This window comes from Solanum dulcamara, chromosome 5 (assembly GCF_947179165.1).
Source record: "Solanum dulcamara chromosome 5, daSolDulc1.2, whole genome shotgun sequence".
NCBI lineage: Eukaryota > Viridiplantae > Streptophyta > Magnoliopsida > Solanales > Solanaceae > Solanum > Solanum dulcamara.
The window spans coordinates 7,057,065-7,072,368 of record NC_077241.1 but is presented as its reverse complement, the minus strand read 5'-3'; the positions used below and the strand labels follow the sequence as shown (position 1 = coordinate 7,072,368).

Here is a 15,304-nt window from a genome sequence, read left to right as displayed (position 1 = left end):
AGAAGCCATAACGGAGCTGAAGAGAGAGAAAGTTAGGTACGAGATGGAGAGTATAGAGATAGAAGCTTATATACCAAAAATGTATTGATTCATGAGTGAAATATCCCTTATGTTCTTTGCCATAGGCTATTAGTATGACACAATTGCAATGTATTGATTCCAATCAGGTACACCAAGTGAAGCCAGATGTACTTCTTGGTCTATCTGCTTGTGGAGGCTTGTTTTCAAAAGAGGTATAGCATATAAAAGTTGATAATTTGAATCTCTTTTAGCTACATAAATATATACACTTGTTTCCTTTTATTTGTGGCCACAACGAGAACAGAACCCTGCGTAATAAATTTTAGTGAGATTCAAGATTCATCAATCTAACATTGATAAGAACCAACATGCTTCTCCAAATTTACTTAACATGATACTAGCATTTTAGTCGCAATCAATATCATGATCTAACAATGTTAGTCCAAATTTACTTAAACAACTATCTTACTTAACATTGTTTATAAGTGTTTATGATTATCAAACACTCCATGCATCTCTAGCTGAAATCAATCCCTCTGTTTCTTGGATGACATTTGGAAACTAGAAAACAGAGAATCTTTCTTGTCGTCATACAATGTGAATTCTCCATGTCCCACTAATGAATGTCAGTTCTGTAATTATCTACCAACATTGAGGGCATGGGTATTGAATTTTTGTATTAGTGCTTCAGTAAAATTCATTGTAGCAGACTTGCATCTGGATGCTAACATATAAAGAACAGGACAAGGCCAGTTTAAGGATTCTCATTTTCCTTTTCGGATTAATAGGTTACTTCATTATCTTCTTTAAAAGTTTAACATAGAAAATATTGTGCTTTTTTTGGAGGACAATGTTTCCCTACCATATAATCATTAGTGGCCTCTTAAAAGATGTGGGAAGACATTCTCCCCCTCTTTTTGTAGGTAATGAAGTTGTGTATTGGCATCTGTACACCAGAGAAAATGAGAGTGCTTTAAACATTACTTACAAAGGGGAAAAAAAGGAGAATGGTGTATACTAATTGAAAACATACAAGGTTTTTAAAAATTGTGAACATTTCAGGTACTGGAAGCCCTTAAACATTCAACTTCAACCCGGGCTGCAATTTTTCCAATGTCAAATCCAACGAGAAATGGTATATACTAATTGAGAACATATAAGGTTTTGAGATTGATAACATTCTCATTCACTGTTTTCTTCATTAATAGCTGAATGCACCCCTGAGGAAGCATTTTCAATTCTGGGTGACAACATTATTTTTGCAAGTGGAAGCCCATTCAAGGATGTTGATCTTGGTATGTCTAGTAAGCAATTGGTTCTAAAATCTGTTATCATTCTTTTGAGTTCTCTGTCTTGATAGAGTTTTCATACTTTTCTGCTTTTGGTTAGTAACATTTGGAGTACTGGTTTGCATGCAAGTTTTAATAATGGATCCATCTGTATAAATAATGCAAGTATTAATAATGGATGTATCTGTATAATAATGCAAGTATTAATAATTGTTCGCAGTGTTTCTTTTATTCTCTTTCATATGAGAAAAATGCTAATAGGATAGGGTAAATGTTGCAGTCCACTTTTCTGATATTTATATTGCTGCAGTTTATTTGGAAAAAGAATTACTTTGTGTAACGTTTAGATCATCATGGTCTCCAAATCATGTATAGCCAACAAAAAAGAAAGAAAAATTTTGTAAAAAAAAATTTGGAAAACTTGATATTAGTATAGGTATGCATACATGATAAATTGACCTACGATGATTATATATAGATCCATATTTGGATTAACAATATTTTATCTGCATGTGAATTTTGCAGGAAACGGTCATGTTGGACACTGCAACCAAGCAAACAACATGTTCCTTTTTCCTGGGTTAGACTCCAAATGTCCAAAATTTTAGATAGCTAGTCTAAGCTTTTCTATATTCTCTTTACTGACAATAGTTTCCATACATGCTTCAGAATAGGACTTGGTACTCTTCTGTCTGGATCTAGAATAGTTTCAGATGGCATGTTACAGGCTGCAGCTGAGTGGTACTTCCCTTTTTTGATGCTTTTGTAAAGTTTCCAAGTCTATTGATCTATAGCACATGAGTAGCTTCTACTTCTATTTTCTAACTACAGTGTGGTTTTTACAGCTTGGCTGCATATATGACTGAGGAGGAGGTGCTCAAGGGGATTATATACCCTTCAATATCCAGGTATATGCTTTAGGGGTATTAGGGAACTTTACTTTACAGGGGGACAACCTTGCTTACCCCCCCCCCCTCCCTCCCCCTCCTCCTCCAAAAAAAAAAAGAAATAAAAGAAGATTTACAGGGGGTGGCTTCTTCGATCTACAAAGAGGAACTATGAGACTAGTAAAAGAAATTGAGTTTAAGTCGGAAAAAATAAAACTTTTACTAGAAAAATTATAACTAATGTTAGTAACTGAAACTAATAAAAATAAAATTCATGGAACTTATGCCCACACCTTGGGCTTATATAGTGGGTCTTACATAGTAGAAAAAATGCATCGTGCCATGCCCTCGCATGTGTTGTTTCTGCTGTTGGTATTTCTATCTCAAGCAGTTCCTAGCAGCAAAATTAAACATTTACTGCAGGGAATTCCCAGATCAATTCATATGTCGTATCTACTTCCGTCTAAAAATAGATTAGGAATAGAAATTTTCTCAGTTTCACTCAGAAGTTGCTTTCCAATACAAGATACAAAGATAGAATTTCAGAATGAAAATTCAATTTCAGAGACTATGCACCTGAATCTTTAGTTGGAGACCAATAAGAAACTTGTCTCAAGTTGGGACCAGCTCTGAAGATCTGCTAAATTCCCAGTAAAATCCTCTTGATATAAGTAAATGTGTCATACAAAGCTCCAGACTTCCTCAGCCTTCTTAGATCTAGTTCTCATGTCATAATAATCATTTTACATTTTGAAATGCATCACTAAGATGTCATTGCTCTATATGCTTCAGATTTACATTATTGCTAACATAGTGAATGGTTTATTTTCATCACAGGATACGCGATATAACAAAGGAGGTTGCTGCAGCAGTCGTGAAAGAAGCTATAGAAGAGGATCTGGCAGAAGGATACCGTGAAATGGACAGCCGAGAGTTGCGGAAACTTGATGAGGTATTCTTACTTTATGGATCTTTCTACATGCCAGTTTCCTTTGGAGATACAAAGGAATTCCCATAGCTGCGTCTTTCCACGTTGGACTTTTTTGGACTATGTAATTAGTTACCCCAGTTATTGGATGAACTAACCAATAGCATATAGGATGAAGTATGTGCAATTTGCATTTGTTATAATTGATGGAATTAGCATGGGAGTCAACTAATTTGAACCCACTGGAAGCATAAAGGATTCGTAATAAGCTAGAATTAAGACAAAATATATTGCAAGTTATGCTTCCATAAGAACGAAGGCATAAGAAGAATGAATGTGAAACGAGATTTGATGAGATTGTGGTGCGTAAATGCAGGCAATGTGGATATCTAAGTGCATTTTTCCGGTAGAATGGCAATGATAGATAGAGATTTAAAGGTGCAAATTAAAATTGGATTGTCACGACCCTATTTTCCTAAGCAGCGCGATGGTACCTAAACAAAACCTATTAGGCAAACCCAATAATCATGCTTTCCAAATATTACCCAAAATGGCATAATTAAGTTTGAAAGCAGAAAATCAGGGTAAGGACATATGTTTAAAACCAATGCAGTGTGGAAACGTCTAAAATAACCCCCAAAGACTGTTAGTGATGGGTGTCTAATGGAATGACAATACACCGGAGTAAAATTACAAATACTGTCTGAAGGAAAACAGTAATGAAACAAGATAGGGGAGAACTCCATGACTCCATGGAATAGGCCTAACTGCTCGCCACAGCAATCTCCAAGTATTCTTGGACCCGCTCCTGAGCTCTGATGGTACTTGGGTCAGAATCTGCACAAAAAGTGCAGCAAATGTAGCATGAGTACACCAATTCTTACCCCTTAAGTATCATCGGCTGCCCCAACAAGGTAGTGAGGAGGGTTGGTCTAAATATACCCACTTAAATAACCTGCAATAATGGTATAATCTGAACAAAGGGAAAACACATAACATCATAATAAAGTATGCACAATTATGACATTAATATTTGCACAGATGCAGCATATTAAGCTATGCACAGATACACAAGTCAGAAATCATGGATGTATGATAAAGATTTGACCTTTACTCAACACCGGTGCTCCCAGTGCAATAATCCTGTGTGTAAATGTCCTGGGTGTACATTACGTCGCAGCCCAAGTGACCCCAGTGATGCAGCACAATAGTCCTGCCTGTACATGCCGCCCAGACAGCACACATGCCATATCATAGCTCGTACGGACAAGTTACATGTCATAGTCACATCTAAATGTGAAATCAAGTATGCAATTACAAAGTCTCGTACAATGCATGACTAACAACTAAACATGTAATCAAACATGCACATAACTCAATGTTAAATTAGCATGGAAATACGATGCCTATAACATTATTCTAGCATGATATAATGCATAAAGTAGTCATGATACAGAGAAGAACATGTAAAGAATGTATGACAACAATATCTTATATCCTGTGTAACAATCATAACCCCGGTACCCTCATTCCTACTCTTCATCTTACATATATGGTACTTGCATAAACATAGTATACGTAAAACAATATAAATTTTGGGGAAATTCCCTCATTGAGGTCAAAGCTTTATCTTACCTCGATCTGAAGTAACTCCTAACCTTCTCAAACCGCCTTTCCTCGATCTGAAGTAACTCTTAACCTTCTCAAACCACCTTTCCTCTCTCTGAATCCTCAAATAAACTTGATCTACTCAAAAGAATACTCTACGAGGTTAGATCAATCCATGGATGTCAATTCCATATTTGAAAGCTCGGTCGAGGTCAAAGTCAACCCAAAAAGGTCAACCCTTAGTGCCGTTGTCAAATCTCAAAATAAATTATGTAGTTACCCATAACCCTAGAAGTCCAAATCTACAATTAGATTTCTAATCCAACTTCAATTTGATGTTCAAATCCCCAATTTGGTGTTTATAGGCCTATAAGTAAAGAATTCATATAGGCTAACCAATTAATTAGGATTGAACTAGCTATTCGCTTAGGATAAGTGTGAGAGAAACTATTTTCCCCATAAGGAAGATAATTTTAATATTGGAAATGGATATAGGGAATTCATACAACCGATCCCAAAAGCGTCGGGGAATTTGATAGGTTCTAACCATTAGATTTGATTATTTGGCTATGTAATATTGTTTACTTGCCTTTATTTGTTTAAATTCCGCAAATTTTAAACTGTTGCACGTCATGGCATTGAATTCCGCCAAATGGTAAATAGAATGCATTAGGAAAAAAGAGGTTACGTGGTCATCTGCGGCTGTCCCTTAAGAAAATAACTCTCTACTTTTTGAAGTAATAAACGGATAGTTGGTTCATGGTCGTCCAACACCGTTTATTATATTCACCCTGCAGTTTGTCCAACTCGAGTAACCGGTCTCTTTTCAAAGCCCACTTTAGTCTACATAATATAGAGCGAAACCAAATCCCTATTTAAGCATTAGCCTAAGACGTCTTAATACCCAAGGTGTATTAAGTCCATTAGTAGACCGCCAAAACATGTCAAACGTCCACAACCTAACGACATACCATTCTTACGTGACATTTGAAAGATGTATGTGTGGTAACTAAACTGTTATCCCTCGAGTGGGGATACTAACAGTACCTTGTTTTGTAGGTATGCCCATTTTCTCAAATTTGACATAGTTGTAGAAACGTTGTTGAGTCTTCAAATGTGGTGGAACAATCTCAACAGAGACCACAAAAGGAAAATTAATCGACACATGGGACTATTACCGTCACTTTTGGAAATGCCCGTTTGGCCTGAGCTCATTGAAGTCCTCACCGGATATTGGGATAACGCAAAAATGGTATTTCATTTTGGAATCGTAGAAATCACCCCAACAATGGAGAAAACATTTTCATTCCTAATAAGCCGACCGCCAAAGAAATCATAGAGTACCTCAAATTGAAACGTGGTCGAGCCGACTGGGTTTATGGGTCAAACATCGCTTTCAAAGATCTTTATGATCGATTTAGGCATACTGATAACTATATAACTTTTAATTAGGAGTTTCAATCATATAAAGAATGGGATGAAACGCGACCTCTAGCATTTGCCATTGCACTATTATAAACCATGGTGTTCCCTCAGGGTCCGAGTCTTACTATCAACTCTCGAATCATCATGTTTGCTCATATTGCCTTCCATGGACTTACTAATCAAGGAGCGGTGAAATATTACTCGCTTGCGCCCACTATCATAGCCGACATGTATCGTGCCTTGGGAAGGTGCATAAATGGGCATAGTTATTAACAGGGATGTAGTTTGCTTCTCCAACGGTAGATACTCAGTCATTTGCTCAAGGTACAAGGAACTAAGGAGTTCCATGTCCAAGACAATAGGAACACTCTTTTGCATCTTAACGGGATATTGTATTGGGGGGATCTCAATACGAGGAAAACTAAAGGGCAGTGGGCTCAAATCTTTTCTGAGTTAGGAGAAAATGACATACAATGTATGTTTGATAGGTTCATCTCGAAGGAAGTCGTGTTGCGAGGTACTAAGTTTCCGTTCTTACCATTTTCGGGCATCCGAGGTATTTGTCCATACGTACCTATCCGAGTTATGAGACAACTCGGAAGAAGACAAACCATACCTTCGACAGGACCTATTAATGTCTTTGTATTTGATCATGGGGACGATAAAGTCCCAAATGCAAAAGATATGTTAAAAGAATGGAAGAAGCCCCCAAAGTTTGGTGAGGAAACTATTGCTGAGGATCGATTCAATGCTGGATATGTGGAGTGGTACAAGGAGTGGTTAAGGGAAGACCTGCAAGGTCTTTCTTTTACGGTTCCGAACATAATTTAATGGATCGTATATACTGTAAGTAAATAAAGACAAGAATTACTCACAAATGAGTGCTGGTTTATATTGATTGAAGCGGAAGCTTGAACATGATTACAGAGTGAAAGACTAAAAGAAAGAAGAGAAACTAAAGAAAAACTCGAGAGAAGGTTTATGTAAAAGTTTACTTTCTTCATGAGAAAGAGTTTTGATAAAAGGAAATGAAATTTCTTTTCCCAAAATTTTTGTGCGTATAGCATCAAAATCTGAAAGATATGGTTTTATTTGAGTAATAAAATGTATACCCAAAATAATTTCTTCATTAATGTTTTTTGTAATAACAAAATCATTAGAAAGGCAAATATCATTATTGCAAATATGGGCATTGGATAACTTGTAATCAATCAAAATACGCTCTCCTGTAGCGCTGTATAATTTTGTGGTACCCTTAGTAAGGTATTTTGTCGGAATCAATCCTTCAACAATGCAATTTCTATCTGCACCACTATCTAACAAAGCAATTTTGTTAAGCACAAAATTATTATTAATGACTAATTTAATCAAAATATGAGAACTCTGAGGTCGGATTTTAGTAATCGTTTTTACTCCTGCCTCAGATTCATACTTGGGAGATTCAAGATCTCTATCTTCATCCTAATCTCCTGTGATTACGGCTTTCGAAGTTGTTGTTTCAGCTTGGTTGTTTGTCCTTTTTAGAACTTGTTCCGTGAGGGCGTCTATTTCAATCTTGTGAAGTCTTGCCTTCACCTCTTTAATTTCTTTTTAAGAAGATTGACTTCTCCACGAAGCACTTCGATAGAAGGTTCGTCCTTTTTAGAATCAAATCTGTTCATGATTTGTTTCATGCTAAAAGGAGTTACTGCAGGCCCTTCTTCCTTTTGCCTAGTAACTAACTTCTGTAATTTTTTCTTCCTGGCTTCTTCGTCCTGGATATGCTCAATTGTTGAGAATACAGTTTCGGCTGAACTCTCAGAAATAACTCTGATAGATTCACTATCACAGAGGCAAAATGCACCATTGCAATTGCACTCTGAAGTTTCTTCTTCAGATTCTGAATCATGAGCGACATTAAGGAAGTCATCGTCACTTTCTTCTTGCTCTTCATCTGAAGAGTATTCTGACTCAGATTCTTCTTCTTCTATGATGGAGAAGAGCTTTTGCTTGATTTCTTCATCAACTTCAAGAAGATTAATCTTTTTCTTCTTCTTCTTCTTATTTCTAGGACATTGGTTAGACCTGTGTCCTTTCTTGTTGCATGTCCAACAAGTTTCTTCAGAAGAAGAATCTTTTGAGGTTTTCTTCTTAAACCTTCTCTTGGGTTTTTCTTTAGTTTCTCTTCTTTTCCTAGAAGATCTTTTCTTATAGTGACCAGTGGTACACTCCTTCTTGCCTGCTTTCCTTGCAGACGAAGGTTTCAACAAAGGAAACCCAAAATCTTGACAGAAGCTGCCAAGTTCTGTAGAAGACAACTTTTGCTCTTTCTTAAGCTATTCTTTTAGCTTAAGATCTGTGCAAAGTTCCATTGCAACAACATTAACAATGCTGATAATCTCCATAAGATAGCTGAGTATAGGGAATTTTCTCATCACATCTGTCTCTTATTTTGGCTCTTACCTTTTCAGCAAAATGAGGAGGTAAACCCCTAAGAAAGCATTCCTTCCAATAGTCATTATTGCAGTCAGCCCTTATCATGACTTTGTTTATGAACATATCTTTGTACCACCTGAAGTCTGTTAACTTCTTACAGTACAAATTGTTCAGAATTTCAAGACTTCTATCTTGGAAGAGACGAGGTTCACCCACGAAATGTTTTGCTATGTAGTATATTAGCGTAGTGGTGGCGTGTTCAAAAGCTACTTCTGCTGTAGTTTCCATTCCATTTTCTGTTTTGACAACAGTTTTCATAGTAACAACATTCAGAATTTCAGCTTTGTTATAGTCAGTGAGATAATTGTCCCACCAATTTTTGAGCGTTCCAGTGAAGCCTGCTATAAGCATATTGGCAACTTGTTTATCCCTGGCCTTCTTCATCTTTTATGCCGTGATATTCATTCCCATTTCCTGGAGTTTTCCATAGATTTGGCCTTCTGCCATTCCGTCAATATTCCATTCAGTTAAATCCGTTCCATCAGTAGCTGCAGATGGGTGAAGGGTATCTTCCTCGAATTGTACATCTGGGAAGGAAGGTCTGGAGTAATAATTTCTTTTGTTCGGATAGCGTTCTCCTATCATCACGCTAATCTTATTTCCTTTGGTAATATTGAGCTTGGACAATTGCTCATTAATCCTATCCAAAAAGTCATTAGACTGACTAAACTTGTTAGAGAGTTCAGGAAAATCATCCTTTGAGAATTCAGGGATTCTAAAGATAGGGTTAGTCTCGATATGGGGAGTAACCTTGGATGTACTTGGTTTATCTCCAATCTGACTTAAACTTTTGTAGCTACCCTTGGATTCTTCAATCTGCTGAGAGACCACATGAAGAACCTGGTTGGTGTAGTTATTCTGCTCGAAGATTTTGTTGACATCTGCGGCAATAACTTCTTAATCCTTCCAAAGGGGGAGTTACGCTTTCAACCACTTGTTCTCTGGTGTACCATTTGTTAACAAGGACTTGAAGAGATGATTTAGTATCATCTAACTGTCCTGAGCATTCAAACCATTTGAAAAATTCAATTTCAGTTTTGAATCTTTCCATATTTTAAAACCATTTATCTCTAAAAGAGAGTCTCTGTTCCAACGAATAGGTAGCTTTGTACCATTCTATAGGTGTTTCCTTAATCACTCCTTGTACCACTCCACATATCCAGCATTGAATCGGTCCTCAGCAATATTTTCCTCGCCTAACTTTGGGGGGTTCTTCCATTCTTTTAACATATCTTTTGCATTTCAGACTTTATCGTCCCCATGATCAAATACAAAGACATTAATAGGTCCTGTCGAAGGTATGGTTTGTCTTCTTCCGAGTTGTCTCATAACTCGGATAGGTACGTATGGACAAATACCTCGGATGCCCGAAAATGGTAAGAACGGAAACTTAGTACCTCGCAACACGACTTCCTTCGAGATGAACCTATCAAACATACATTGTATGTCATTTTCTCCTAACTCAGAAAAGATTTGAGCCCACTGCCCTTTAGTTTTCCTCGTATTGAGATCCCCCCAATACAATATCCCGTTAAGATGCAAAAGAGTGTTCCTATTGTCTTGGACATGGAACTCCTTAGTTCCTTGTACCTTGAGCAAATGACTGAGTATCCACCGTTGGAGAAGCAAACTACATCCCTGAAAATAACTATGCCCATTTATGCACCTTCCCAAGGCACGATACATGTCGGCTATGATAGTGGGCGCAAGCGAGTAATATTTCACCGCTCCTTGATTAGTAAGTCCATGGAAGGCAATATGAGCAAACATGATGATTCGAGAGTTGATAGTAAGACTCGGACCCTGAGGGAACACCATGGTTTATAATAGTGCAATGGCAAATGCTAGAGGTCGCGTTTCATCCCATTCTTTATATGATTGAAACTCCTAATTAAAAGTTATATAGTTATCAGTATGCCTAAATCGATCATAAAGATCTTTGAAAGCGATGTTTGACCCATAAACCCAGTCGGCTCGACCACGTTTCAATTTGAGGTACTCTATGATTTCTTTGGCGGTCGGCTTATTAGGAATGAAAATGTTTTCTCCATTGTTGGGGTGATTTCTACGATTCCAAAATGAAATACCATTTTTGCGTTATCCCAATATCCGGTGAGGACTTCAATGAGCTCAGGCCAAACGGGCATTTCCAAAAGTGACGGTAATAGTCCCATGTGTCGATTAATTTTCCTTTTGTGGTCTCTGTTGAGATTGTTCCACCACATTTGAAGACTCAACGACATTACCCCCCTTTTCCTAATGCATTCTATTTGCCATTTGACGGAATTCAATGCCATGAAGTACAACAGTTTATAATTTGCGGATTATCCATCACACAACCAATGTGAGACTTCTGACTCCTCTCATCTCCACCCTCTGCACACCCAAGACTTGACATGTGGAGCGTGGACAATATAACATGGGAGACAATGGGAGGCAACATCGGGTAAACCAAGGACTGGGATGGGTCTGTGCCCCGATACTATGTTGAGAAATGGGTCTTGGGGCTAACTCAACTCCAAAAGAGCTTGCTCATAAGATGAGAACTGCTCATGACCATCTAAGGAAACCAATTATCCATCCCACAACTGATGAGGAACTTCTAACAAGGTCTAATGGATTGATTGATTTCTACTAGTTAACTTGAGTTTGAATTTTTGGTTCTATGGTAATATTTAGAGAAGTAGCAAGAATCTATAGTATGAAATGAAAGAGAGAAACATAACAGTTGATTAAGGTTAAGGGAACTGTATAAGCAGTGTATGAGTCCTGTTGTATTATTGTGCATAAAAGAATGAAGTACAAAAGAATTAAAATCTGAAGTGGAGCATTTCAGTTACGGGATAATGTGATACTCAAGGGGACACTAAAAGGATCTGCGGAAAAAGAGACTGGAGCATGAAGCTAGAACTCACTAGTACGCTACACTGCAGAGATATGTTTGACGAGCTATTTCACATATTGCCTACTTCATAAAAGGTCATTCTGTATATTTACAGAAATGCCTTAGGCACAAGATCACCTCAATTTTTAGAAGCTGGATAAAGTATTCTACCATAATGGATGACAACTCTCTTATAAGGTTACATCTAGAAAATGAATGAAAATCTTTATAGCGTATTCATCATAAAAATATCCTCTTCCAGCCATATGCTCATTTTTGTAAGTGCTACTTTGTTTCTTAGGTCCCGAGAGAAATTGAAATATCAAGGTAGCCCTCCTAAGGCACTCTCTCTCCTTCATCCATTTAGATTTATAGCCCTTGAATTGGTTTGACTCTCTTTTTTAGGATTATTATGTTCCATCATTTCTCAAGGTTTTCCCCTGTTGTAGCTTCTATTCAGAGTGTTACTGCAATACAACTTAGGAAAACCTAAACCTTCTTTGAACATTCGAGAAGATTGTTCTGTTGGTTGTAGTAATTGCCTACATTAATATTATTTCAAAACTTGGGTACTTTAATTGGTGGAACTCTATCGCAGGCACAAATATCTGAGTTTGTGGAGAACAATATGTGGAGTCCGGATTATCCAACACTGATTTACAAGAAAGATTGATCATCTATAGCTGCATGCAAAGCTTCATCTTTTCATGTTTCTTGCAACATCAGCAAGGTTTTGATGGATCAGACATGATCATGGACATTTTGTGACACGATGGCATCATGTTAAATTTAACATCGAGCACGCAGCTCATGTAATATCATGGGCTTTGCTGCACAAATGTACTATAATTGCCCTGTGATGTAGGTGTTGTGTACAAGTGTTTGTAGGTCTGATAGTTCTGTGTACTCAATTTGACTTGTACAATAAAGGGATGACTAGCATTCACCTCAAAATTATTACTAACAAACATAATGGGATAAATTTTGTGAATTAAGGTACATTGTGATCGGTACTATTTCTACTATCTCTTTTTTGCCCCAGTATTTCATTGTTGCTTTTTACTCGTGCATAGTTATGTTCTGAATCACAATTTTCCTTGAGCCGAGGGTATAACAGAAGCAACTATCTCTACCCTATAAAGATATGATAAAATTTGCATAAACTCCAACTTTTCGAGATTTCACTCGTGGAGTTACACGGAGTATATTGAGTATATTGTTGTAGTAAGGTGCATGGTGACGGTGACGACTAGTGCACAGGTAAATTAGCAATTTACATATTTTGTCGTGTTTGGCATATGGGAATAACAAATTTATCTTTGGAATTGAAGGTGCTATCTTTTCCAAGACTCAAGAAAGTAAGTCGAGGACCATTTATTGGCTTGATTCCTATTGAATTGAAATATCCTTTAAGATTTTTTTTTATTAGAGGTGTATTTTTACTAAACTAACTTTATTAATGATATTTTCTGACTTTAAATTTGTATACTATTATTTTATTTGCTAAAAGGAACAAGTAAAATTAAACATCTAGTATACAAGTCAAATAAAATAAAACGTAGGAAGTATATTTTACCATTATCTCTCTCCAATAAATTACACTTTATTTAACAACAAAATTAAGCTAATTTTATTTCAAAAATATTTAATACTAGGGGTTAAAATAAGATGAAAATAAGAAAAATTTGCATAGCTAAGCAAACATAACTATTATATTTATACAGGGAAAAGACATAAATTTCCTTTTGAACTTGTCTTGAAAAGTCAGTTACACGCTCAAACAATCATGATGATCTATTACACTCCTAATCTTATTCAAAATGATATTAATGCCCCCTTAGAAGGTGACATGGCAGAGAAAGTGTCTTCACCTTCCTTAAAGTGCGTGAAAAGGAAAAAATTATTAAAATGACAAATTTGAATATGTGACACTATTTTATTGGTCATTGTATAAGTAAGTATTATAATTTCTAATATATTAATTATATCAATGTTCTTTCTTTTTTATTTTTTATTGGTGGCCCCATTCTTTAAAGTTTTTACATTTTCGTTTCTTTTTAATTCTTCTTCTTCAACAACAACAATTCATTGTTATTTGTCACTATTGATTATTTCTTTCACTTTATCCTCATTGAAGCATGAAAAAATAGAAAGGAGTGGAGAAGATGACTTTCATCGAAAAGTTAATATTTTTTCAATTCAAAGTTCATGATCTTTTTGCTCAAACTCACCGAAGGATCCACTAGATAAGATCTTCGAAAAAAATCATGAGAAAGATAATAGCTTCTCATGAAAATCCTATGACATTTATGCATAAAATTCATGATTATATTGTCTAAATTTATCCAAAATTCATCAAAGAAAATTACCAGAGTTTCAAGCCATCACTATGTCATTTTGTTTCAAGCCACTATTAATAGCATATTTGATTATTCATTACACACAAAGAATACAAATAAACTGCTTTATTTTCATTCATAATAATCAAGATTTTTAAAGAATTTTACAGATCTGAAAGTTTTTATTTGTTTCACCGGCAACAATGGTGTTGCCCACCGCCTATCGTCACCGCCAACATCTCTATACTTCATAATCATCTTAGTGTTCTCTGTTTTCTCTTCTAATTTCTCTTTTTCCCTTCAATTTATGAATGATAAAAAAGGATGAAGAAATGGGTTTAAAAAAAGAGAGAGATATGTATGGTGAGAATAGGAAGAACACCCGAGTAGGTCTTGCAAAAGTGTAAGAAAATATTAAGAAAAAAGAGTTTAAAATTATTAAAATAATATTACTTGTATGTCAAAATGCGTGCATCACACCTTTTCACACAGAAACTGAGATTGTCTTCAGAAGGGGATATTAATATCACTTTGAATAAAATTAGATGTGTAATAAGTTGTCACGATAGTTTAAGCGCGTAACTGACTTTTGGGACAAGTTTAAAAGGGATTTAATGCCTTTTTCCCTATTTATACTACCTAACGGCTAACGATACTTTCAACAAATTATGAAATTTATCGACATTTTCAATTTTTATAGAAAATTCTGGCTCACCTCTCTCCTTTTCTCGCAGTATTATTTTTTTTCAAATCTCCCTCTGCTGGCATCATTTTTTTCTCTCTAGATCTCCTCTACAATCTTTTTCTCCATAATCTTGCTCCTGCAATGATTTCCTCTGAAAAAAATTAAGAAAGAAGATCCATTTTTATACTTTTCGAAAAGTATATCGACTCAAAGCAAAGCAATATAAAAGAAGAAAGCATGTTCTGCAAAGTAAAGAGAATCTCCACCATTCAAAAGCAAGAAAAAAGAACAAATTAGAACCTCCTAGAGAGCTGTTAACTCGTCGAAGAACAGAAACCAGATGCCTTGTTTGATAGATGTATCAGTGCATATTTAATACTGAAATATGTATCTGAATTTGAAAAATAACAAGAATGTGACTTGTTTTTATTTGATGAATGTATCAATGCATAATTGATACTGGACACGTATATCTAGACTGTATCATCTATTATTTGCGGAATGCATCCGTGAATATTTGATTCTAAATATATGTACTTGGATAACTGTGTTGGTGAAATTATAAGATTACAAATTACAATTGAAAAATAAAATGAAGAAATTAACTTCACTTCTTGGCTGAGGCGCGGATATCTCGCTCTCTTTAAGGAGATTCAAGCCCACTGCAGTAAATTGTTTCACTGGTCCAGCAGTAGTCCTCTTGACTTGTCCCCTCCAGGATACAACAACCTTATCACAAAAATGTAACTCAACAAACTCTGGA

At 36.0% G+C, this 15,304-nt stretch overlaps 1 protein-coding gene and 1 long non-coding RNA gene across 3 annotated transcripts in view; one reads left to right on the top strand and one right to left on the bottom strand.

Moving 5' to 3' along the window:
- Window positions 1-12,533, top strand: part of LOC129888952 (NAD-dependent malic enzyme 62 kDa isoform, mitochondrial) — a 44,741-nt gene extending 32,208 nt beyond the window's left edge. Inside the window, exons 12-19 of the mRNA XM_055964025.1 lie at window positions 168-233; window positions 1,084-1,156; window positions 1,230-1,316; window positions 1,836-1,890; window positions 1,980-2,051; window positions 2,156-2,218; window positions 3,035-3,149; window positions 12,116-12,533. Coding sequence (XP_055820000.1) covers window positions 168-233; window positions 1,084-1,156; window positions 1,230-1,316; window positions 1,836-1,890; window positions 1,980-2,051; window positions 2,156-2,218; window positions 3,035-3,149; window positions 12,116-12,190 — 606 coding nt within the window. The 3' untranslated portion in view covers window positions 12,191-12,533. The remainder of the gene's footprint in view (window positions 1-167; window positions 234-1,083; window positions 1,157-1,229; window positions 1,317-1,835; window positions 1,891-1,979; window positions 2,052-2,155; window positions 2,219-3,034; window positions 3,150-12,115) is intronic.
- Window positions 4,204-15,064, bottom strand: LOC129888953 (uncharacterized). Of its 2 annotated transcripts, none has more exons than XR_008766760.1 (3): window positions 14,842-15,064; window positions 14,572-14,692; window positions 4,204-4,342 (listed from the first exon to the last, which is right to left on the bottom strand). It is a non-coding gene; the product is annotated as an uncharacterized LOC129888953 (long non-coding RNA). The 2 variants fall into 2 exon arrangements; XR_008766759.1 differs by lacking the exon at window positions 4,204-4,342 and adding an exon at window positions 13,966-14,154 and having other exon boundaries at window positions 14,842-15,063.
- Between the last annotated feature and the right edge of the window lie 240 nt (window positions 15,065-15,304).